Source organism: Equus quagga, chromosome 14 (assembly GCF_021613505.1).
Source record: "Equus quagga isolate Etosha38 chromosome 14, UCLA_HA_Equagga_1.0, whole genome shotgun sequence".
NCBI lineage: Eukaryota > Metazoa > Chordata > Mammalia > Perissodactyla > Equidae > Equus > Equus quagga.
Window position 1 is genome coordinate 45,127,408 of NC_060280.1, and position 25,262 is coordinate 45,152,669.

General features: G+C 36.2%; 1 protein-coding gene across 3 annotated transcripts; it reads left to right on the plus strand.

Annotated features, from left to right (window-relative positions):
- Positions 1-8: 8 nt before the first annotated feature.
- Positions 9-22,225, plus strand: C14H11orf54 (chromosome 14 C11orf54 homolog). Of its 3 annotated transcripts, none has more exons than XM_046638622.1 (9): positions 9-110; positions 3,477-3,628; positions 5,621-5,719; positions 8,409-8,482; positions 8,671-8,772; positions 9,738-9,914; positions 10,921-11,070; positions 19,947-20,063; positions 21,022-22,225. In XM_046638622.1, exons 2-9 carry the CDS (start codon positions 3,574-3,576, stop codon positions 21,193-21,195), a joined length of 948 nt encoding a protein of 315 aa, XP_046494578.1. In that variant the 5' UTR covers positions 9-110; positions 3,477-3,573; the 3' UTR covers positions 21,196-22,225. The 3 variants fall into 3 exon arrangements, with proteins under 3 accessions (XP_046494578.1, XP_046494579.1, XP_046494577.1); XM_046638623.1 differs by having other exon boundaries at positions 88-110; positions 3,482-3,628; XM_046638621.1 differs by lacking the exon at positions 9-110 and adding an exon at positions 1,817-1,961.
- Positions 22,226-25,262: the final 3,037 nt, after the last annotated feature.

Sequence of the window (25,262 nt, forward strand, 5' to 3'; positions counted from 1 at the left end):
GAGAGGAGGAGCAATTAACAGGGGGCGGAGCCTGAGCGCCCTAACTCAGAAGAGGCGGAGCTGACGGAGGCAAGATCGCGTTTCAGGTGTGAGCTTCCCTGACAGATTAGGTAAGTGGAATAGCCAAGAACTTTCCCGCAAATGACAAAAACGAATTTTGGGGTCAAGTGAACGGAATGGATGTAACTGCGAGAAAACAGCCCCTCAGCCTGATTTGTTTCCGTGGTCTCGCCTTTGCTGCGCTGTCATCCGCCTTTCTGCAGCCTGGTTCTGCGTGTGTGGTGCCGGGTGTCTTTTGTCCTATTAGGTTTAGTTTTGCCTTCAGAAATCTCTTCCGTATGAAAGTATTAAAGGATCCTGCTTGGCCGTGACTGACACGTGTAACCTTTGTCCTGGAAGCCGTGCTCCCCCGAGCACACCCGGTCCCCGCCACCGTCTGGACTTGTTTTGTTAGCTCGCTCTCTCCCCCTCAGCGAAGGGTCGGCCTCCCAGAGTTGGCTCACCTGTCAGAAGAGAGCCAGCAGTGGATTTTTTTTTTTTTTCTGAGTGTTTTTCCCCCTTAGTTCCCAGAAAGGTTACTAGTGAGTGTTAGGATCCAACAGTTTAAACTAGTTTAGTTTGGGGGGAGGCTGTTCCCTCCGAAGTAGTTACAAAAATGAGTGAGCTGGTTTGATTTGTCGGTTTTCAGACTTCTCGTATCATATGATCAATCCTTAGGGTGTCTAAAGTCTTAGTTTCTAGTCTGTGTCATCTCGGGATTGGACAGACCTTGGAAAGTAATCTGGCGTCTTTACTCAGCTTTACTCTAAATATTGAACAATTCCAGGCATAAAACGTCTAATCGTGTCGCCATTTCCAGTGTCTATGAAATACTGTAGGTTCCAGGACAGGCATCCTGTCTCGTTCGCTGTCCCGCTGGGAGCAGGGCCGCCCTGCCTCCCGCTCACACGTCTACACCCTCACACGCGCTATGGGGCAGTCGGCTTGCTTGAAGGCCTGCATTTTTCTAAACCAGTTCAGGCTGTAGCCTGCCAGGGTTGCGCTTTGTTTACATTTCTGTGAGGAAAGAAAACAAAATAAACCTGAGCTTTTAAAGCTAGTAAAGGATGTAAAATTAGGATTGTGTTTGAATTTAAACTTGAATCTTTATTATTCCTTCTGTAAGAAATATCTAGAGTGCTTCTATTATCCTTATTATAAATAAATACGGTATTCAGTGAGCAGATTTTGACATGCTCTTGATTAGTACTTGCTGGTTTCTGATGAAGAGAACATGATGTTACCATTTGGAAAATCTAGGTGAAGACTATATAGGAATTATTTATGTGTATTTTCTGTGCAACTGACATTATTTCAAGTGAAAAAGTTAAAATATCTCATTCCTGAACAACTATAGATTATTCAATTCAAAAATATGTTTGAGATAATTGAAATATGATTATATAGGACTTGGGGCCTATTATCAACAGTTTATATTTTATTTTGGAGATCACATTATGCATATTAAGTAACTAAAGGAGAATAAAAGTCAGTATTTGGTAAAGTACTAAAGTAAATGTCAAGTCCTAAATGTATGCAGTAGCATGTGTATGGAGGATGTGTTGTTTCAAATTATCAAAACTAGACACCCACTTTCTAAGAAACCTGTGAATCTTGGGAAAAAAATTTTTTTTAGTTGTTTTTGGAAGAATTTTTCAAGTGATGCTGAAGAATCATCTTTCAGTTACTAAGTAAGCATGTACCAGAGACTATTCAGATTAATGAGGTGTTCCATTAACGAATTTAGTGAGAACTCCAACAGTGCTCTTAGAAACCCTTAAAACTTTGGTCTTCATTGCTTGTTGCGGTTGGCCTACAGTGGCATTCCCTGCCCACCTCGTATTACTTTTATTTGGGGGTTTTTTTGCGTTTATTTTATTCATCTACCTCTGCTTGCACACCTCATCACCTGAACGCTTGAGGTAAGATACTAATTTCTGTATATATATATATATGCCTACTTATTGTAAAATATGCTTAACATCTTTATTTAAAATATCAAATTATAAGTGGTTAGATTATCAGAATAATTGAACATTAAAGCTGCTTACCAAGAAAGTATGTTTGTTTGTAAATGAAAATAATCATTTCAATTTCAAGAGCTAGTCATTTGTAGAAGTTTCCATTTCTGTCATTAATTTTAATTTTCTTTTGTGAAAGTGATAGTCTAAGAAACTTGTTTTAATTTATAGCTTAAATGTCAAAAATAGAATAGAAAACATAAATGATCTATTGTAGAAGTGCTTCGGCGTCCCATACTGTTATCTACACCATTTAAACACTTTTTCATAAACCTTAATAACTACCTTTTGCTGCAGAACCTATATTCCTTAGACCAACCATCAGAAAACTGCCATGTTTGGGCCCGGCCGGGGTTCAGAGGCCTGGGGTTCACCAGTTCAGATCCCTGATGAGGACATGGCACCACTTGTCAAGCCATGCTGTGGCAGGTGTCCCACATATAAAGTAGAGGAAGATGGGCACGGATGTTAGCTCAGGGCCAGCCTTCCTCAGCAAAAAGAGGAGGATTGGCAGCAGTTAGCTCAGGGTTAATCTTCCTCAAAAAAGAGAACTGCATGTTTAATCCAGATATATGACTAAAGAAAATGAATCAGGTGCCCTCTTGGTTTGGGTTTTCTTCTTGTCTATTTTAACTGTCAGCTGCTCAAAGTATCAGTATTAAAAGAGGTGTTAAAAAGAAACAAGTCTCAAAATGGAGTTATTTGTCCTAAGCCCCCATCTCAGTGAACCAAGACTTAATTGCAGTTTCAGCTTCTCCCAGGAGTGGAATTTTAAACCAATCAGTCTGGAGTTTCCTGATCAACTCTAGTGAGATAATCTGCATGCCAGAACCCCGCCCTTCCCCAAGGGAAGGTGACCTGGTTTAATCCATTCTTTAGAAACGTCCTTTTTGCGCCCCCTTCTTGCTAGAAAGCCTTCCATTCTGTACAGCTCCCGGAGCTCCTCTTTGTTTGCTAGATAAGATGCTGCCTGATTCATGAACCATGGAATAAAGCCAATTAGATCTTCAAATTTACTCAGTTGAAATTTGCTTTTTAACAGAGGTTACTTGAGTGTTTCTCACTTGGACTTTTAATACTAGAAGCTGTGATTGCCTTCCTGGGAGGGCAGAAACCTAAATGCTCCTTTTTTTTTTTTTTTAAAGATTTTATTATTTTTTTCCTTTTTCTCCCCGAAGCCCCCCAGTGCATAGTTGTATATTCTTCGTTGTGGGTCCTTCTAGTTGTGGCATGTGGGACGCTGCCTCAGTGTGGTTTGATGAGCAGTGCCATGTCCGCGCCCAGGATTCGAACCGACGAAACACTGGGCTGCCTGCAGTGGAGCGCGCAAACTTAACCACTCGGCCACGGGGCCGGCCCCCGCTAAATGCCCTTTTGCCCTCTTTATATAATTAAACTCTTAATGTTCATTTCCAGAGCAGCAGCTGTTCATGCTTGGTGCACGGTGAACTCTGGTGATAATTAGCCTGCAATAGCTTTAGTTGTACATCCTCGAACCAAAAGAAGAAAGAAAATGACTTGTGCTGAATACTCTTTCCATGTGCCGAGTCTAGAGGAGCTTGTTGGAGGTAAATACAATACTTACTTTGAGTTTTTAAAATTATTCTAAGGAAAAAATTAAAAAATAAGAATATTCTAAGATATAATTTATGCACTAGTACTTTTCGACACAGAACTCATTTTCCTTTTCAATATCTATTCTGTACTATGTTTATTGACAGTCCAAAATTCTGCCCCTCCAAAAAAACTAAACTCACCATTTAAAGATTCTTGATATGATACCTACTTTACAGAATGAAAATAAATTTATTAATACAAGATTTAAGTATCTGGAATGCCCAAAGTGTCGCACATTTTGCTTTATTAACTTTTTACCAGTTACAATATTCTGTCTATAATATACTGTGGTATATTAACCATGTTCCCAATATACAACTTTTTCCCCTTCTCCTGATATGCCAATGAACTTGCTTAGATTTCTTTGTCTGTGTGTATTTTTATGTATTTCACCTTGTTTGAAAAAGAATTTAAGGCAGCTTCACAAGAGTAATTAGAAGGAGAGGAGATAGATAAGAAAAAGAAAGTAAAGACAGGAATATAAAATGAAGCCAGGAATGGTACTAATCCAAAACTGTATATATAGCCTGTCATGATGCCAACCTTTGTGTAACAGCCTTTAGTTCCATTCTGATGGTGACTATAAAACCTACCCTTACTTCTCAAAAATGTCCTGGTAGTTCATCTGTCCTCCTTATAAGATTAAAGTCAAGAAGTGTACTCACGTTTTGCTTGGTTGTAGTTCATCTCTCATAACCTTCCTATTTTTTCCTAAATTGAGTAGCAGCTAGTAAACAATCTGTATTGCCCGTATGTCTTTTCTATCAGTCTGTCTGTCTTCCCTGATATGACAGGACAGCTAGGAATCTTTTTGGGTGCGTTCCTACAACTTATCTTCTCTTGTGTGTTTATGTTTCTATTTTCCTTCTATATGTACAGGATATAGTCTATACAAATAGAAATGGAATCTAGGTTTTTTTAGCTTAAAAGTTATTTTCACTTTTTATAGAAAATCTTATAGCAAGAACTTGGTCCCTTTGTAATTGATAAAAAACAGATTTTACTATATTTCCACACACTGAATCTTAATTTATATTTTCAAAAGTCTGCACTTATTAGTCAAGGGAGGGGAATTTTCCATTTGCTTTGGCTTCTGTTTTCATATAGAGAAAGATCTGGTATAGAATATCCCTCTGGCTGGATTGAGGCTGACTTCATGCTTTTAGAGACACTGCTATCAGAGAACATTTTCATAAGAACTTTTCATCCTTAAAAGTACATTGCTCTTAGATTTGTAACTTTGAGACACCTATGTTTCTTTTTTTACTTTTTTTATTGAGTTATAACATATATACAGTAAAGAACACTAATCTTAAGTGTATAGCTTGGTGAATTTTAACGTGTTTACACTCATGTCACTACCATCCAAATCAAGTTGTAAAATATTTCTAACATCTCAGAAGGCTCCTTCATGCACTTTCCCAGTCAATGTCTCTACCCCAGCAGGTAACCACTGTTCCAACTGCCGTCACCTTAGATTAGTTGCCTGTTTTTGAAATACCTATAGGTGAGGTCATATAGTATGTGTTTTTCTGTATCTTGCTTCTTTTGCTCAACATTTTGTCTGTAAGCGTTTAATGAAGTTGTTGGGTAATTGCTTACTTTCTAGCAGTTTAAATATTTACATTTCAGTAGACCTTTGGAATCCTCTCCCCAGAAGAAAGGCAATCCTCACCTGAGTGCAATGTTTATCTTCAATGGTTTATAATCACTATGATTTATAGTGGTATTAATGGAGGGATTTAGGTGTCTTAGTTTACATTATATCTTGTGATTAATTATGTGTCTAATGTTATTATATTCATTAATCAGACCATTTCCCCCTCTTTTTTAATTACATTAGTTTAGGTTGGGAGTGTGACACAAAACAGTTGAGGGAAGATTTACTATGTGGTGGCAGATTTTCCCTAATGTTGAATAAGCCTTTTCCTTGTCTTTACTAGTTCTGCAGAAGGGGCTAAAGGATAACTTTGCTGATGTCCAGGTCTCTGTAGTTGATTGCCCTGATTTGACCAAGGAGCCATTTACCTTTCCTGTAAGAGGTAAGCAGTTTTTGCAGTTAGCTTTTGTTTTTCAGTCCTAATCTTTTTCTAAAACTAGAATTATTTTTAAGGGTTGTCTTAAACTCTGCAAATAAAGGATATTGTCCCAACTTTTAGGTTAAATTGTGCTTAATTTCTGTGCTCACTGTTTTCTTATATTGGTTAAATTTCATTTTATACCCTTGTGGAAAAATACTGTGTTTTATGCAGTTTTGTAGCTTTCACAGGTTATATAGTAGATATTCACTAGGCTAGAATCCTTGATATCACGTGAGAGTTTTGTTTTTAATTCCTCAAGTGACTGTTACAGGAACTTACTTTAATTTTTATGTTTTCATTTATTTATTCAAGACCAGAAGGGATCTTAAAAGCCTTGTATTTGAATTATCTATTAAATACTTATACCCCTTCAACAAAGTTGCCAAATGATCATCCAGCCAATGTTTAAAGTGAGTAAGAAGGGAAATTAATATTGGTTGAGTAAATATAATTTGTCAGACTATGATAGATAACCTATGTTTGATGTCTTCATTTTTACAGTAACACTGCAGGGTAAGTACTAGCTCCAGTTTGTAGTTGAGAAAACTGAGGCTCAGAGAGGCTAAGCAAGCTCAGTGTGAATCATAATCAGGAGCAGTCCAGGTATGGCTGCTTCCAGCGTCCAGCATTCTCCCATTATACCCTACTGTGATGAGGAATTTGGAGAGAAACACTCACACTCACTCACTGTTTTATTACATAACTGACAGCTTTGTTAAAAAATAGTTTTATGGAAAAGTCCTGGACTCTAGCTCTTTCTCTCCCACACACAGATTTCATTACCCTGGTTAAGCCAGTTAATGTATCTTGGCTTCAGATAGATGCATTAAAATTGGGGGGGATTTGGGTTAAATGTTCTTCTTGGGTGTGTCCAGTTTAAACAGTCTTTGATGTTAAGTAGACCTGTAAATACTGGAAGTTTTGTGTACCTAATGGCAATTTCTCTTCACATCTTGAAAGCATTTAGCATAATACTTTTTTATAGCCATGTTTCTTTCAATTATAAGAGTAATATATTCTCCCCCACTAAATAATTAATTAAATAATTAAAATAAAAATCAGAAAACACTGAAGAGTATGAGGAAAAGGGAAAAATGATTAATCTCAATTCTGTCCTCCAAAGGGTTATACTTTGAAAAAAAGTTTTCTGGTCAATAATTTTGAGTCTTTAAATTACAATACTAAGGAAGCCAGATATGTATGTATATGTATATGTATGAGCTTTCATAAACATGGTTAGGCACTTTCTACATGAACTGGTGTTCCTCAAGTCACCAGTGAGTTGGTATTATTTTATCCCTCCAAATATTTTATGCTGTTTGGCCATTGCTCCCTAACATTCTCTCTCCTCTTGGTTCTCCTCTACTCTCCTTGGTTCTCCTGCGTCTTCTTCCTGGTGCCTTTCCTACCTCCATGATATTCTTTCTTCCTCATTTTTTCTGGCTCCTTTCTCTTTCTGGAAGGCTTTTAAATGTTGATGTTTCCCAGAATTCTTTCCTCCGCCTCTTCTTATTCTGTAAAGTCTCTCTGGACTATTTCATCTACTCCTGTTGTTTTAGTTACTGCTTGGACACAACAACTTCGAAACCTGTACGTCTCACCTAGAGCTCTCTTTTTCCACTTTTCTCCAAGACATCTCCACCTCTGTATGCTAAGGACAACTTGAGGACGACAAGTCTAAAATTTAACATATTACTTCACCATAGTTGCCTATGCTCCTTTCTTTGTTCTTTTTCTTAATTTCTTCTACTCCATCTCTACAAGTCGCTGTTTTTAGCTCATTACTTGCCTATTTGCTGGACTGCTAAAATAGTCCTCTAATGGTTTCTCTGAACTTAAACATTATCACTTAATGAGAAAGAGTCTTAACCATGAGTAATTTCTGCCGATCCCATGGAAAACACTTCCAGAGTCCCTAATTTTAAATGGGACCTAAAGAAATTTTGTACATTTACCCTCTGCATAGCTGAAGAAATAGAGCAATTTAATCTACTTTACTATAGAATAATATTAGTATGAAACTGACAAGACTACTTTTTCACAAAGTTAATTTTCCACCCTATGTTTAAAAAAAAAGAATATGCTTTCTCCCAAATTGTATCTAGCTGTACCTGTTATGTTAATGAAAAATGTAAGTAGAAAGTTCCTAGCATCTGAAGTTACCTCTAATTACTTGTCATTTTTATAAACAAGCTTAGGAATAAACAACTTTAACAAGAAGATTTTCCAATATGGACTTCTAAAAGAACTAATATTCCGTGAGAGCAAAATATTTTAAATTAAAATATAATTTTGGCTAAACCCTGTCTCCACAAATGGTTTTTAAAGGAATAAGTCATTATAGGCTAATTCTAGAAACCTCATCCAATCCATACTTTAGCCCCAGGTCTAGCCCTTGCCCTGTCATCAACTTTCTGTTGCCTTTATGCTACTAACTACATCAAATCATGCTAGGTTATGACAATACTGGAGATGCAGGTAGTTAGAATAGGACAGGGGTCCCAGCTACTTAAATCTTCCAACCCCTGCTATTTGTAAAACTATGAGAATGGAAAAGTTTTATACTCTTAATAAATTAAATTAGTATCTTCTGGCATTTTCTATTAAAATTAGATGTTTGCCTGTTTTTAAGATGGCTTATTTTTTTTAGGCATCTGTGGGAAAACTAGAATTGCAGAAGTAGGAGGTGTGCCTTACTTAATGCCTCTTGTAAATAAAACAAAAGTAAGTATACTTTTACTCTTCACATTCACGTGAAGATTATAGAAGTTGGGTTGATTCCTCTTTTTATTATTAGAAGATCCATTGACCAATGTGGTAAGGAAGTGTTAATGGACTCAGTAATATAAAGTAAAACAGGGAATTTGAGGAGTTATGATTTAAAAGTTTAAATATTTTTTCCTCTTGTATAGGTTTATGATCTAAATAAGATTGCAAAAGAAATCAAGCTTCCTGGAGCTTTTATTCTTGGAGCGGGGGCAGGCCCATTTCAGACTCTTGGGTTCAATTCTGAGGTTAGTATATATATAATTATTTTCTTATATTGATTTGACATTTGGTTTGCCTTTTTCCTTTTACTGACCTATCAGAAATCCTGCTTTCTGAATGACTTGTCAGTGGTTGATGTCATCTCTCTCTACAGTTTTGATACTGTTTCATATAGATTTGGACCATAGCACATGCTCCAATTGGTCCAACTCTAATGGAGCATTAACCTCTCATTTCAGATTGTCTTAGCTCATACACTCAGTCTTAGATGAGTCTATCCAAGCTCCTACTGTGGCCTGCTGAGGACCTTGGATTGTGAAAGATTTTAATCCTTATACGTCAGAGGATTCCTAGCTTCTTTTTAAATCTTTGCTTTTCATATGAGGGCAGCTTTCAATCAGAAGATGAAAGGAATGTTTAATAATCTAGTCAACTCCCTCTTTCAGACCAAGTAGTAAGAACCTACCCCGGTAGTATGATGATTATTTATAAGAGGAAATATCTATTACTGTGTATGTCCGTTTATTTCCAACATAAAAATATCAACTGTTTGTCTTCACATCTCATGAATGGAAGAGTGAATGACCTCTTAAGCCTGCCCATTCTCTCACAATCGCTACAGATGTGACCATTAAGTCAAAAACCATACAAGTTCTTTTGCAGAAACATGGGTATAATTTGCCTAGTGTTCAAGATAGAAAAAGAGTTTAAGATTTAAAATTAGACATTTTAAAGCAAATGTTACAATGTTATAGAAACACTATAAGAAATACTGTGAACATTTTATAAAATGTTTTCAGTTTTTTGATATTTGTAAATCTTTTAAAATTTTGACTCTAAAATTAATATTTCCTATTTCATGTTTTCTTATTAGGTCTTGAAATAAAATGTTTTAAGTCTAGGATAAAATATTTTGTTACATTATTCAAGATACTCTCTTTGCGTAGTGATACTAGGATTGACTAATTACCTTATTTACTTTTCTTTTCAGTTTATGCCAGTTATTCAGACAGAAGGTGAACACAAACCTCCTGTGAATGGAAGTTACTTTGCCTATATTAACCCTGCAGATGGAGGGTACCTTCTAGAGAAATACAGTGAGAAATATCGTGATTTTGGATGTGCATTACTGGCTAATCTTTTTGCCAGTGAGGGCCGACCTGGAAAGGTGATTTTGTTCATAAAAACACAATATTCTCCAAAAGTTCTCAGCTAAAAATTTGAACTTTTATTGCCACAAATATGGTTTTCTTAAGAAAATCCAAAGCTACTTAAGTCCAAGCTCTTTAAATAACCTAGTTATGAAAGATTCAGAGAGTACTACAGGCAGAATGAGTCTCATTTAAAACTGAGGTTAAGAATAATACTTAGTAAGCAATACCCTTTTCTCTGAGGAAGTAAAAGATGGCAGGATATCCATGTTGGTTGTGAGTTAGTCAAATAGATGAACCATGCAGCTGAAGTAAATAGATAATGTCTGCCTATAGTTCGTATATATGCAATTTGTTCATTCCTGACTTAAAAGACTGATTGAACTAGATAGAAATGATGGTAGCAAAACTTATAGCAAGAAGGCAGTCAGGAGAATTAATGCCTCACTTCATATTTTATTTCCTCTTAGTGCACAAAAAGATGATTTCAGTTTTACCAATTGTGAGAACTCTCACATTTTGTAAATAGAGATAGCTACTTCAGTTACTTTGAGAAATGAGGTAGTGAAGTACAAATACCTAATAAAGTGGAGGTAAAATAAATCCAGAATTTTCAAGGAAGTGAGAAAATGTAATCATTTCTTCTCCCCTCCAATTATCAGAGGTTAATCACTTTAAGTCAAGAAAGTCTCAAGTTTTTACCACCCTGACACATAATGCTAAGAATTTCTAGAGTTCAGTGCAGGCTTTAGCTATAATTCTTTCTCAGTCCAAGAAAGCATGAATAAGACTTTTATTAGAGTAAATGATATATAACTCATATATATTATAATATATATTACAATATGTGTATTATTAATCAAGACATAGAGGATTGAGACGCGTCAACTATCTGCGTGCTCTAAGCAAACAAGTGAATATTTACTTGATGGCATTAGATTATATAATGTTTCACTTGATATTTAGTTACATTAAAATTTTGCAGCTTGGAACAGCGGTATGCATTTTTATGTCCTCTTCTAGGTCATTGAGGTGAAAGCCAAAAGAAGAACTGGAAAACTTAACTTTGTGACTTGTATGAGACAAACTCTTGAAAATCATTATGGAGATAAGCCAGTAGGGATGGGAGGCACTTTCGTAATTCAGAAAGGAAAAGTGAAGGCTCACATTATGGTAAGGGCCTGTGTGTGTGCACATGTGCTTAAGATCTTAGGATTTTTTGATATACATTGAGAAGTCTACCTTTAAAGACACCCTGAACAAATCCTTTTACTATGATGGTATTACTTTAAAATTTTAATGACAACCAACACTGTAAATCATATTGTGCGATAATGTCGTCTACCTAGAGTACTTCTTTCATGTTAATATTTAGAACTTTCTTTTCAGTATGTTTCTTTTTGAGATCACGATAGATGTGAGTGTAAGCCTTAGAAACTGATTATTATTTTCATTGCCAGAATCCCAAACTCAATACAAAGATTTTGCTATTAAGATGGTTGTGGTTTTGGGGGAAAGAACTCCTGAAAATTATAATCTTATGGGCTAAATATAATAAGTTTATAAGATATTAGGGATGGAATACCATATGAAGACAGACCCAGGGCCTTCAGGACTTTTAAAATAATTTTTAGTAGGTGAATGAATGAAGTGTAAAGTGATTACAACTTAATTTCGTTTTCGCTTTATCAGTAAAGCCATCAGGGAATGTATTGTTTTAATGTTTTTTATCCTGATAATTTTAAATGGCAAGCCAGCTGATCCTGTATAGAGGGACACACGTGTAAAACGACTTCATTACTTTTCCAAATTATTTACAACAAAATTATAAATCTATTTGTAAATACCAAATTATTATAGGATATTTTTAAATTCAAGTACACAATACTTATTATTATCTATAGTTACCATGATGTACATTAGATCTGTAGAACTTATTTATCTTATAAGTCAAGTTTGTACCCTTTGACAAACATCTCCCCATTTCCTCCAACCTCTGGCAACCACCATTCTACTCTCTGTTTCTCTAAATTGGACTTTTTTAGATTCCACATATAAGTGATATCATGCAATATTTATCTTTCTGTGTTTGGCTTATTTCACTTAGTATAATGTCCTCAAAGTTCATCCATGTTGTTGCAAATGGCAAAATTTCCTTCTTTGGTAAGCCTGAATAATATTACATATATATATCACACTTAGATAGATACGACAATTTCTTTATCTGTTCATCTGGTGTCAGACACTTAGGTTGTTTCCATATCATGGCTATTGTGAATAATGCTGCAATGAACATAGGAGTGCAGATATCTCTTCGAGATACTGATGTCATTTTCTTTGGATAAATATGCAAAAGTAGAATTGCTGGATCAGATGGTAGTTCTATTTTTATTTTTTCAAGGAATCTCCATACTGTTTTACACAATGGTTGTACCAGTTTATATTCCCATCAACAGTGTACAGGAGTTCCCTTTTTTCCACATACTTGCCAACACTTATCTCTTGTCTTTTTGTTTTCCTTTTTTTTTTTTTTTTGAGGAAGACTAGCCCTGAGCTAACATCTGCTGCCAATCCTCTTCTTTCTGCTGAGGAAGACTGGCCCTCAGCTAACATCTGTGCCCATCTTCCTCTCCTTTCTGTGTGGGACCCCTGCCACAGCATGGCTTGATAAACAGTGCATAGGTCCCCGCCCAGGATCCAAACCAGCAAACCCTGGGTCACTGAAGTGGAGCACACGAACTTAACCGCTGTAGCACCAGGCCGGCCCCTCTCTTGTCTTTTTGATAAAAGCAATCCTCACTGGAGTGAGGTGTTATCTCATGGTTTTGATTTGCATTTCCCTGATGAATAGTGATGTTGAGATCTTTTTCATATACCTGTTGGCCATTTGAATGTCTTGTTTGGGGAAATATCTAATTCAGTTCTTTGCCCATTTTTTAATTGGGTTGTTTTTTTTGCTATTGAGTTCTGTGAGTTCCTTATATATTTTGGATATTAACCCTTATCACATATGTGGTTTGCAAATATTTTCTCCCATTTCATAGGTTGCCTTTTCATTTTGTTGACTATTTCCTTTCCTTACAGAAGCTTTTTAGTTCGATGTAGAACTACTTATTTTTCCCTTTGTTGCCTATACTTTTTCTAAGTTAATTTTTATTGAGTTAATGATAGTTTACAATCTTGTGAAATTTCAGTTGTACATTATTGTTTGTCAGTCATGTTGTAGGTACACCCCTTCACCCTTTGTGCCTACCCCCCCACACCCCCTTTCCCCTGGTAGCCACTAATCTGTTCTCTTTTTCTACATGTTTAAATTCCTCTTATCAGTGGAGTAATACGGAGATTGTCCTTCTCTATCTGGCTTATTTCACTTAACATAATTCCCTCAGGGTCCATCCATGTTGTTGCAAATGGGACGATTTTATTCTTTCTTACGGCTGAGTACTATTCCATTGTATATATATATATACCATATCTTCTTTATCAGTTGATGGGCATTTAGGTTGCTTCCATGTCTTGATATTGTAAATAATGCTGCAACGAATATTGGGGTGCATGGGGCTTTTGGAATTGCTGACTTCAAGTTCTTTGGCTAGATACCCAGGAGTGGGATGGCTGGGTCATATGGTATTTCTATTTTTAATTTTTTGAGAAATCTCCATACTGTTTTCCATAGTGGCTGCACCAGTTTGCATTCCCACCAGCAGTGTATGAGGGTTCCTTTTTCTCCACAACCTCTGCAACATTTGTTACTTTTTGTTTTGGTTATTTTTGTCATTCTAATGAGTGTGAGGTGATATTTTAGTGTAGTTTTGATTTGCATTTCCCTGATGATTATGATGATGAACATCTTTTCATGTGCCTATTGACCATCCATATATCTTCTTTGGAGAAATGTCTGTTCATGTCTCCAGCCCATTTTTTGATTGGGTGGTTTGATTTTTTGTTGTTGAGTTATGTAAGTTCTTTACATATTATGGATATTAACCCTTTGTCGGATGTGTGACTTGCAAATATTTTTTCCCAGTTAGTGGGTTGTTTTTTTTTCAATCCTGTTTTCCTTTACCTTGAAGAAGCTCTTTAGTCTGATGAAGTCCCATTTGTTTATTCTTTCTATTGTTTCCCTTGTCTGAGAAGACATGGTATCCAAAAAGATCCTTTTAATACTGATGTCAAGGAGTGTACTGCCTACATTTTCTTCTAGAAGCCTTATGGTTTTAGGTCTTACCTTTAGGTCTTTGATCCATTTTGAGTTTATTTTTGTGAATGGTGAAAAAGAATGGTCAATTTTCATTCTTTTACATGTGGCTTTCCAGTTTTCCCAGCACCATTTGTTGAAAAGACTTTCTTTTCTCCATTGTATGCCCTCAGCTCCTTTGTTGAAGATTAGCTGTCCATAGATGTGTGGTTTTATTTCTGGGCTTTCAATTCTGTTCCATTGATCTGTGCACCTGTTTTTGTACCAGTACCATACTGTTTTGATTACTGTAGCTTTGTAGTATGTTTTGAAGTCAGGGATTGTGATGCCTCCAGCTGTGTTCTTTTTTCTCAGGATTGCTTTAGCAATTCGGGATCTTTTGTTGCCCCATATGAATTTTAGGATTCTTTGTTCTAATTCTGTAAAGAACGTCATTGGGATTCTGATTGGGATGGCGTTGAATCTGTAGATTGCTTTAGGTAGAACGGACATTTTAACTATGTTTATTCTTCCAATCCATGTACATGGAATGTCTTTCCATCTCTTTATGTCGTCATCTATTTCTTTCAGAAAAGCCTTGTAGTTTTCGTTGTATAGGTCTTTCACTTCCTTAGTTAAATTCACCCTGAGGTATTTTATTCATTTTGTTGTGATTGTGAATGGTATTGTGTTCTTGAGTTCTTTTTCTGTTAATTTGTTATTAGAGTATACAAATGCTACTGATTTATGTAAATTGATTTTATACCCTGCAACTTTGCTGTAGTTGTTGATTATTTCTAAAAGTTTTCCAATGGATCTTTGGGATTTTCTATATACAAGATCATGTCATCTGCAAACAGTGAGAGTTTCACTTCTTCCCTCCCTATTTAGATTCCTTTTATTCCTTTTCCTTGCCTAATTGCTCTGGCCAAAACCTCCAGAACTATGTTAAATAAGAGTGGTGATAGAGGGCATCCTTGTCTCATTCCTGTTTTCTGGGGGATGGTGCTCAGTTTTTGCCCATTGAATATGATGTTGGCTGTGGGTTTGTCATATATGGCCTTTATTATGTTGAGGTTATTCCCTTCTACCCCCATTTTGTTCAGAGTTTTTATCATAAATGGCTGTTGGATCTTGTCAAATGCTTTCTCTGCATCTATTGAGATGATCGTGTGGTTTTCCTTCCTCAGTTTGTTGATGTGGTGTATCACGTTGATTGATTTGTGGATGTTGAACCATCCCTGTGTCCCTGGTATAAATCCCACTTGATCATGATGTATGATCCTTTTGATGAATTGCTGAATTCTGGTTGCCAAAATTTTGTTGCGACTTTTTGCATGTGTGTTCATCAGTGATATTGGCCTGTTGTTTTCCATTTTCGTGCTGTTCTTGTCAGGCTTTGGTATCAGAGTGATGTTGGCCTCGTAGAACGTGTTAGGAAGTGTTCCATCCTCCCTAATGTTTTGGAATAGCTTGAAAAGGATAGGTATTAAATCCTCTCTGAAAGTTTGGTAGAAGTCCCCAGGAAAGTCGTCTGGTCCTGGGGTTTTATTCTTTGGTATGCTTTTGATTTCTGTTTCAATCTCTCCCCTTGTGATTGGTCTGTTCAAATTGTCTGCTTCTTCTTGAGTGAGCCTTTGGGAGATTGTAGGAGTCCAAGAATTTATACATTTCCTCTAGGTTATCCATTTTGTTGGCATATAGTTTTCTGTAGTAGTCTCTTATAATCCATTGTATTTCTGCAGAGTCTGTTGTTATTTCTCCTCTTTCATTTCTGATTTTGTTTATCTGAGCTTTCTCTCTTTTTTTCTTTGTAAGTCTGGCTAGGGGTTTGTCAATTTTATTTATCTTCTCAAAGAACCAGCTCTTTGTTTCATTGATCCTTTCTACTGCCTTTTTTGTTTCAATAGCATTTATTTCTGCTCTGATTTTTATTCTCTCCTTCTGCTGACTTTTGGCTTTGTTTGTTCTTCTTTCTCTAATTCAGTTAGGTGCAGTTTGAGATTGCTTATTTGGGATTTTTCTTGTGTGTTAAGATGTGCCTGTATTGTGATGAATTTCCCTCTTAATACTGTTTTTGCTGTATCCCATATGAGTTGGTATGGCATGTTATTTTCATTTGTCTCCAGATATTCTTTAATTTCTTCAATGATCCATTACTTGTTCAATAGCATATTGTTTAGTCTCCACATCTTTGTGCCTTTCTCAGCTTTTTCTTGTAATTAATTTCTAGCTTTATAGCATTATGATAGAAGATGCTTGTTATTATTTCAATTTTTTTAAATTTATAGAGGCTTGCCTTGTTTCCCAACATATGGTCTATCCTTGAGAATGTTCCATGTGCTCTTGAGAAGAATGTGTATTCTGCTGTTTTTGGATGAAGTGTTCTATATATGTCTATTAAGTCCAACTCTTTTAGCTTTTCGTTTAGCTCCACTGTTTCCTTGTTGATTTTCTGTCTGGATGATCTGTCCATTGATGTGAGTGGGGTGTTGAGGTCCCCTACTATTATTATGTTATTTTTGATATCTTCTTTTAGGTTTGTTAATAGTTGCTTTATGAACTTTGGTGCTCCTGTGTTAGGTGCATAGATACTGATAAGCATTATTTCTTCTTGATGAAGTGTCCCTTTGATCATTATATATTGGTCCTCTATGTCTCTCTTCACCTGCCTTATCTTGAAATCTGCTTTGTCTGATATAAGCATTATGACACCTGCTTTCTTTTGTTTGCCATTAGGTTGGAGTATTGTCTTCCACCCCTTCACTCTGAGCCTGCGTTTGTCCTTGAAGCTGAGGTGTGTTTCTTGGAGGCAACAAATTGTTGGATCTTGTTCTTTAATCCATCTTGCCACTCTGTCTTTTTATTGGAGAGTTCAGTCCGTTTACACTGAGGGTGATTATTGATGCATGAGGGCTTAATGCTTTCATTCTGTCGCTCTTTTTCTGGTTTTCCTGCATTTCCTTTGTTTCTCATCCTGTGTGTTTTAGCCTACCCATTGACTTCTGCAATTTCTTATGCTGGGTTTCTTAGCTTTTTCCTTATTTATGTTTTGTGTCTCTGTTCTGTTTTTTAGTTTAGTGGCTACCCTGAAGTTTGTATTCAGAATCTCATGCATAACACAGTCCATTTTCTGGTGGCCTCTTATTTCCTTAGCCTAAACTGATTCAGTCCCTTTCCTCCTACCCTCCTAAATTATTATTTTCATCTCTTATTCCAACTTGTGTTGTGAGTTTGTGGTTAAAGTGATAAGATTGTCTTTGTTTTTGCTGATTTCCTTACCTTTATCCTAATGCTACTGTTGAATATTTGCTATCCTATTCTGATTCGATCTATTTGTCTCCTTACTCATGTGTTTGGTGACCCCTTTCTCCCTTTTTTTCTTTTTTCAGGTATGAGGGCCTTATTGAAGATTTCTTGTGTGTGTGTGGGGGGGGGTCTCATGGCTCCGAAGTCCCTTAGCTTTTGTTTGTCTGGAAAAGATTTAATTTCTCCCTCATATCTGAAGGATATTTTTGCTGAATATAGTATCCTTCGCTGAAGATTTTTATCCTTAAAAGTTTTGAATATGTTGTTCCAATCTCTCCTACCTTGTAAGGTTTCTGTAGAGAAATCTGCTGAAAGTCTGATAGGGGCTCCTTTGTAGGTTATTTTCTTCTGCCTTGCTGCCCTGAGTACTCTTTCTTTGTCATTCATTTTTGCCATTTTTACTACTATATGCCTTGCAGTAGGTCTTTTTACATTGACAAATCTAGGAGATCTGAAAGCTTTCTCCACACGCATTTCTCTCTCAATCCCTAGATTTGGGAAGTTCCCTGCTATTATTTCTTTGAGCACACTTTCTGCTCCATTTCCCTTTCCATGCCCTCAGGAATACCGATGATTCTTAAGTTGCATTTTCTCATTGAGTCAGCTATTTCTCGGAGATTTTCTTCAGTTTTGTTTACTCTTAGTTCTCTTTCTTCCTCTGTCTGGAGCCATTCAACCTGTCTATCTTCGATTATGCTAATTTGCTCCTCTATGGTGTCCACAGGGGCATTCAGGGAATGCATATTCTGTTTTATTTTATCCATTGTATTTTTCATCTCTAGTATTTCTAATTGATTCTTCTTTATAGTTTCAATCTCTTTTGTGAAGTAACTCCAGAACTCATTGACTTGCTTCTCTATATTTCCCTTTACCTCATTGAGTTTTTTGATGATAGCTATTCTGAATTCATTGTTGCTTAGTTTACCTATTTCCAAGTCCTCAGGACATAATTCTGTGTTTTTATTGTTTTCCTTCTGGTCTGGAGCTTTTATAAATTGCTGGACAGTAGAGGAACGGTTTTTGCACATAATGCTATTATTTGGTTGCAGTTACAGCCTGTCACCACTAGATAGGGGTTGAGAGCCGCATGTTCTGAGCCCTCCGTCTTCAGCTGCAGCGCACAGCACAGGTTGGGAGAGGAGAGGCACTTTCTTTTGTGTGCATACCCAGTTTCCCATCAGCTCTCGCTCTTTGGTTTCCTGGGGCCTTGGCTTGATGGGGTCCTCCCACGCGAAAGCTTTCCCCCATCTGGGCTGCAGGGGCAGTGGGAGTCCTGGAGGATCCCCCCGGATGCACAGCCCCTCCCTGACTCCTTCCCTCATGGAGCCTGCCCCAGCAGTGATCCCAGTCTCTAGGGGAGGGAGCGAAGTTCTCTCTTACCCTGTTCCAGCTCCTCCAAGGGGGGCGCTCCAGCCTCTCCGCCCTCCGTTGTTTGGCTACTGTGGGTCTCTGAGGATACCTGTGCTCTTAGGATATTTTTTCTTGGAATGTGGTTGCTCCTTTTTGTTGTATGTTGGAGGGGAGAGATTCCTGGGTGAGCTCACTCCACCATGACTCTAGCTCTTGTTGCCTATACTTTTGATGTCATACCAAAAGAGTCAAATCCAGTGTCATGAAGCTTTTCCTCTATGTGTGCTTCTGAGTTTTATAGTTTTAGCTCTTACATTTAGGTGTTTGATCCATTTGATTTAATTTTTGTATACGGTGTAAAGTAAGGGTTGACTTCATTCTTTTGCATGTGAATATTCAGTTTTCCCAGCACCATTTGTTGAAAAGACTACCCTTTCCCCTTGGATGGTCTTGGCACCCTTGTCAAAAATCAGTTGACCATAGATATATGCAAGGGTTTATTTCTGAGATCTCTATTCTAGTCCATTGATCTATTTGTCTGTGTTTATGCCAGTATCACGCAGTTTTGATTATTATAGCTTTGTAGTTAAGTTTGAGATCAGAAAGTATGAGACCTCCAACTTTCTTCTTTTTCAGGATTGTTTGGGCTATTCACGGTCATTTGAGATTTAATATAAATTTTAGGATCGATTTTTCTATTTATGCAGAAACATCATTAGGATTTTGATAGGAATTACATTGACTATTTAGTTGTCCAATTCATGAATACAGAGTATCTTTCCATCTATTTGAGTCTTTTTTAAATTCCTTTCAGCAATGCTTTGTACTTTTCAGTGTACAAGTCTTTCACCTCCTTGATTAAGTTTATTCCTAAGTATTTTATTCTTTTTGATGCTTCACCTTCCAGTAGTAGTAATGACATTTAAGATTAGGATAAGGAGATATGCACAGGAAAACTGAGAAGCTATGAGAAATAAAAAATCTACTGATAGACTCATTCCTTCATTTATTCATTCATACTTTTTAGTGTGTACACATTGATTGGTGATCCTTTTGAAAACTAAGGTGTATAACTCCTTTTGATGTCAAAAATAGTCAATAGAATGTATAAGAAGGCTTAAAGTTTTTAACTTAATGAAATTATATATAATTTAAATTTTTAATTCTCGGTAATATTCAGTATGTTTACGTGTTTAATGATCTTTTATTGTAGCCTGCAGAGTTTTCTTCCTGCCCATTGAACTCTGATGAAGAGGTGAATAAGTGGTTGCATTTTTATGAGATGAAGGCTCCTTTGGTTTGTCTGCCAGTTTTTGTCTCCAGAGACCCAGTAAGTCTACCTCCTTCTTTTATATTGCAGTATACTACAATGATAATGCTCAATTTTTAGAATATTCTTTTAGAATTAGGCACTTTTTGTGTTGCTGTTTGAAAATTAAGATAGTCTCTGGAATTATCTTGAAAGATAAGGGAGCAGGTGGCTAACCACCCTACAAGTTAGGCAGAGCAGATTTTATCTTTGAGGACATGAAGGCACAGGCATTTTAAATAACACCCAGAGTCAAGTTATTAAATGGTAGAATCATGACAGGATTCAGGTCTCCTGTCATCTTATTTGCTGTTCATTATATTCTAACTATGCATTAGAAAAAAATATAATATAGACCCTCGCTCAGAGAAAATATCTACCAAAATACTGATTAGTGTTATCTTTTGATTCAGTGATTACATATCTAGGAATTTATCCTTAAATATATGCATAAGTGTGTAAAATGATTAGTTAAAAGGTTATTCATGACAGCATTGCTGTAACACCAGAAGAATTGGAAATAATCTAAATGTCACTTGGAAAGTGGTATGTACATAGAATAGAATACCATGCAAATGTGAAAGAATGAGAAAGGTCTCTTATGACCTGATACACAAAGATCTGAAAGCTATATTGTTAAATGAAGAAAAGCAATATGCAGCACAGTATGTATAGAGTGCTATAGCATTTGAGGGGAAAAAAAGAAGTAAATCTTTCTGGAAGGATATAGAAGAAACTGCTTACATTGTTTGCCTGCAAGGAAAGGAAATGAGTGGTGAGGGCAGGAGATGGAAAGATACATTTTACTGAATATATCCTTTTGCACCCTTTGAATTTTGAATCATGTGAACGTATTACCTTCTTAAAAAATTAAAATAAAAATAAAAAGTATTATAAATAAAAAAGCTCTCCCTCTCCCTTAAACAAATTCTATCCAAAATAATTTGAATATTAACAGATAGTTTGTCTGTTGTCCTAGGGGTTTGATTTACGATTGGAACACACTCATTTTTTTAGTCATCATGGAGAAGGTGGACACTACCACTACGACACTACCCCAGATATAGTGGAATATCTTGGATACTTCTTACCTGCAGAGTTTCTCTATCGCATTGATCAACCGAAAGAGACCCATTCATTTGGGCGAGATTAAATCAACTGATATTCATTTAGAAAAAAGAAATAACTAAGGTTAATTAATTGATTAACTCATTAATTGATACTAATATAAAATCCAATAGAAAGGATCTCACTACTTAAACCCTATTTTTTTGGTCTTTGAACTGAAAGGTGTGTTGACATTGTACTCTATTATTTCACAGATCTATCTGAAAAAGATTATTGGGAACAAAGATAATGGAGATGTTCTTCATTACTTTTTTATTCTAAAAATCAGTCTCATGTTTATAGCTTAAATATAAACATGATAAGGAATCATGTGATTATTCCTACTGTCTAATAGTAAAAACTTACGTTTGTGCAACATTATTAAATTTTTCATATTAGTCTCACAACTGCTAAGTGGATGTCTCTGGGTATTAGAAAAATCAGTGTTGGAAATGCTGATAGTTGTTGAATCTTTGTATTGAATTTTAAAAATCCATTTTAGAAGTCAGAGTACACTTTTTTCATGGAATAAGGTGGTCAGAGGGAGCAACTTCACACTTTTTGGTTAAGTTGAACCATACTCAGAAGTTCGCAACTTGCCTTTCACAGACATTAGCAACTAGGTGGTTAGGTATGATTCCTCCTCTGTTTCGATTGCCAGTGGGAAACAGTTTGTACCTTGTTGGTTATTTGTAAGAAGAGAAGGGAAAGGAAACAGCATCAGAATACAACATTGGAGTGAGTATACTCTAATTTATAAGTGAGGCTATTGCTAAACATGACTACTGTCCTTCATGAAATATAAAATTATACTCTCACCGATGGGAATGGTTGAAATTTTCCTCAGTGTCCTTTTATAGTCATCATTAGCCAGAAATCAACTCTCTAATCTTACTAATGCCAACAGTGTGCAAATTAGGTACTCTTTGGTACATAATAAATCTTCAAAAAATATGCTTTGATTGTCTTTGAATGTTAACTATAATATGTCCTATGAGTATAAATTCCTAAATATTATTTTTAAATAAACACTAGTTTGTAGCAAAAAAATGAATAAAAATTTTATATTCATGATATGATATTCTGTTTCTTTTTAATATCCTACCTCCAGACAAAAATAATATTAGTAGTCATTCATTTAACAAATAGTATTGAACACCTACCCTGCCCTCTGGAATGTAAGCTCCATGAGGGCAAGGGCTTTGATCACCACTATAGCACTGGTGCTTTTAACAGTGCCTGGCCGAAGTAGGCACTCAATAAATATTTGTTGAATGAATGAATGGGTGGATGATTATGCTTGACACTTCACTAGATGCTGGAGATCTGTCATTCAGTCACTTATATGGTAGGGGAGGAGAAATAATAAGCAGATCCATAACATGTCAGATAGTATTAAGTGCTATGAAGAAAAATAAAGGAGAGGATGGACTGTAGAGGAGGATGCTATTTTGTTGTGGCCTGGCTAAGACAGGATGGACTCCCCACCCAAAATTTGGTTCAGAGGTTGAGACTGGTGAAGCCACACACACATACCAACAGGGTATTAAGGGGTTTATTACATAATGAGGTTTTCTGAGGAAAGAAGGGTCACTCCCAAGCAAGTCCAAAAATGACTTGAGAGAACAGGGAAAGGAGACTGGCTTGGGGGTTTTATGGTGTTAGGGGATAGGGCCGGGGTGATGGTTCTGCATGCAGTTTGAATTTCCCATAGGTGTCAAAGGAAGGAGCAGCCAAGCTTTCTTACAGCTTGCCCAAATGCAGGGAAGAAGGGGAAGAGGGAAGAGTAAGGCCTAATAGCTGTCAGCAGTCAAACATCCAAAATGGAAAAAAAAAATGGAATCAGACTCTACATTACTCATTTTATATAGGGAGATCAGGGAAAGCCTCTCTGATAGAGACACTGGAGCAAAGACCTGAAGAAATAAGAAAGTGAGCCATGAAGTTATTTGGAGAAACATCCTTCCTGGCAATTCAAAGGCTCAGAGGCAGAAGACGACTTGGTGTCTTGAAGAAACAGCAAGGAAGCCATTGTTAACAAAATAGGATCACCTGACTCTATGGGGCTAACATCTAGTCCATGTTCTGAGAAGCAATTTTTTAAATGATATATATATATATATATATAAAATTTTTATATATATGTATATATTGACAAAATTATATGTTAATGCCATATTCACTTTAAAATTAGGAATGTGTCAAGGATGCCAAATATCATGAACTATTAGACTATCAACCAGGAAAAAAGACAAGACAGAACAGGTATAACAACTGAAAAGGATAAAAAAAATTTTTCAGCAGAAAACATGATTGACTTCTTAGAAAATCCAAGATAATCTATGATGAAATTATTAGACTGAGTTCAAGAAGGTTCCTAAATATAAAATCAATATACAGTACAGTAGTCCCCCCTTATCCACAGGGGAGACATTCTAGACCCCCAGTGGATACCTGAAACTGCGTTTTTTATACCATTTTTTCCTACACATACATACCTATGATAAAGTTTAATTTATAAGTTAGGCACAGTAAGAGATTAACAATAATAACTAAAAATAAAATAGAACAATTACAAAAATATTCTGTAATAAAAGTTACCACAGACCTTAGCAACCTCAGCATATGATTATTATTAATTCGAGAACTTGCACCTTTTCACTTAAAGTAAGCACATTATGGCTTTCCTTTGGCACATCAGAATTGCCAATATCACTACTCTTGCTCTTTGGGGTCATTATTAAGTAAAATAAGGGTTACTTGAACACAAGCCCTGTGATATTGTCACAACCTGATAACTGAGAGGGCTACTAAATGACTAACAGGCACTAGCATAGACAGCGTGGATACGCTAGACAAAGGGATGATTCAGACCCCCAGCAGGACAGAGTGGGATGGCATGAGATTTCATCACACAACTCAGAATGGTGTACAATTTAAAACTTACAATGTGTTTGTTTCTGGAATTTTCCATTTAATATTTTCAGACCAGGGTTGACCACAGGTAACTGAAACCATGGAAAGCAAAACCATGGATAAGAGGGACTATCATACAGTTCTTCCTTGACTTACAATGGGGTTACATCTTGATAAACTCATCATAAGTTGAAAATACAAGTTGAAAAAGCATTTAATACTCCTAACCTACCGAACATCATAGCTTAGCCTAGCCTACCTTAAACGTGCTCAGAACACTTACATTAGCCTACAGTTGGGCAAAATCATCTAACACAAAGCCTATTTTATAATCAAGTGTTGAGTATCTACTGTAATCTATTGAATAGTGAACTGAAAGTGACAAACAGAACAATTGTATGGGTACAGAATGGTTGCAAGTATATTGGTTGTTTACCCTCATGATCGCATGGCTGACTGGGAGCTCCGGCTTGCTGCCACTGCCCGGCATCACGAGACAGTATCATACTGCATATTGCTAGCCTGGGAAAAGCTCAAAATTCAAAATTTGAAGTATAGTTTCTATGAAATGAGTATCACTTTTGCACCAGGGTAAAGTCAAAAAATCCTAAGTTGAACCATCCTAAGTTAGGGACTATCTGTGATGAGCTGTATTTCTGCATACCAACAAGAAACAGTTAGAATGTAAATTTGAAAATGCTATTAATTCCAAAAGTACATAGAATATTTTTATTTAACAAAAACTATAATTTTTATGAAGAAAATTATAAAATTGTTGAAAACTTAAATAAGTGGTAAACAGTTATATCTGGGAATAAGTAATCTCATAGAAGTGTCAATTCTTCTCAAATCTATAAATTCAATTCAACACCTGTCTAATCCTAGCAGTGCTTTTCATAGAACCTTACCAGTTAATTCTAAAATATATGGGATAGCAATGGGCCAAGATAAGCAAAGACAATTTTCAAGACAAGGTCAGGGGTATTTGATATATAGATATCAAAATTTATAAGCTTATTATAAGACAGTGTGGTTTGGGAACAGTGATGGACAATCAAACCAATAGAACAGAAAACCAAAGCCAGAAACAGATCCTCACATATGCAGATACTTGATTTTTTTTGGCAGAGGTGACATTAGAGATGAATGAAGAAAGGAAAATACATTCAAATAGTGCTGGCACAACTAGTTATTAAT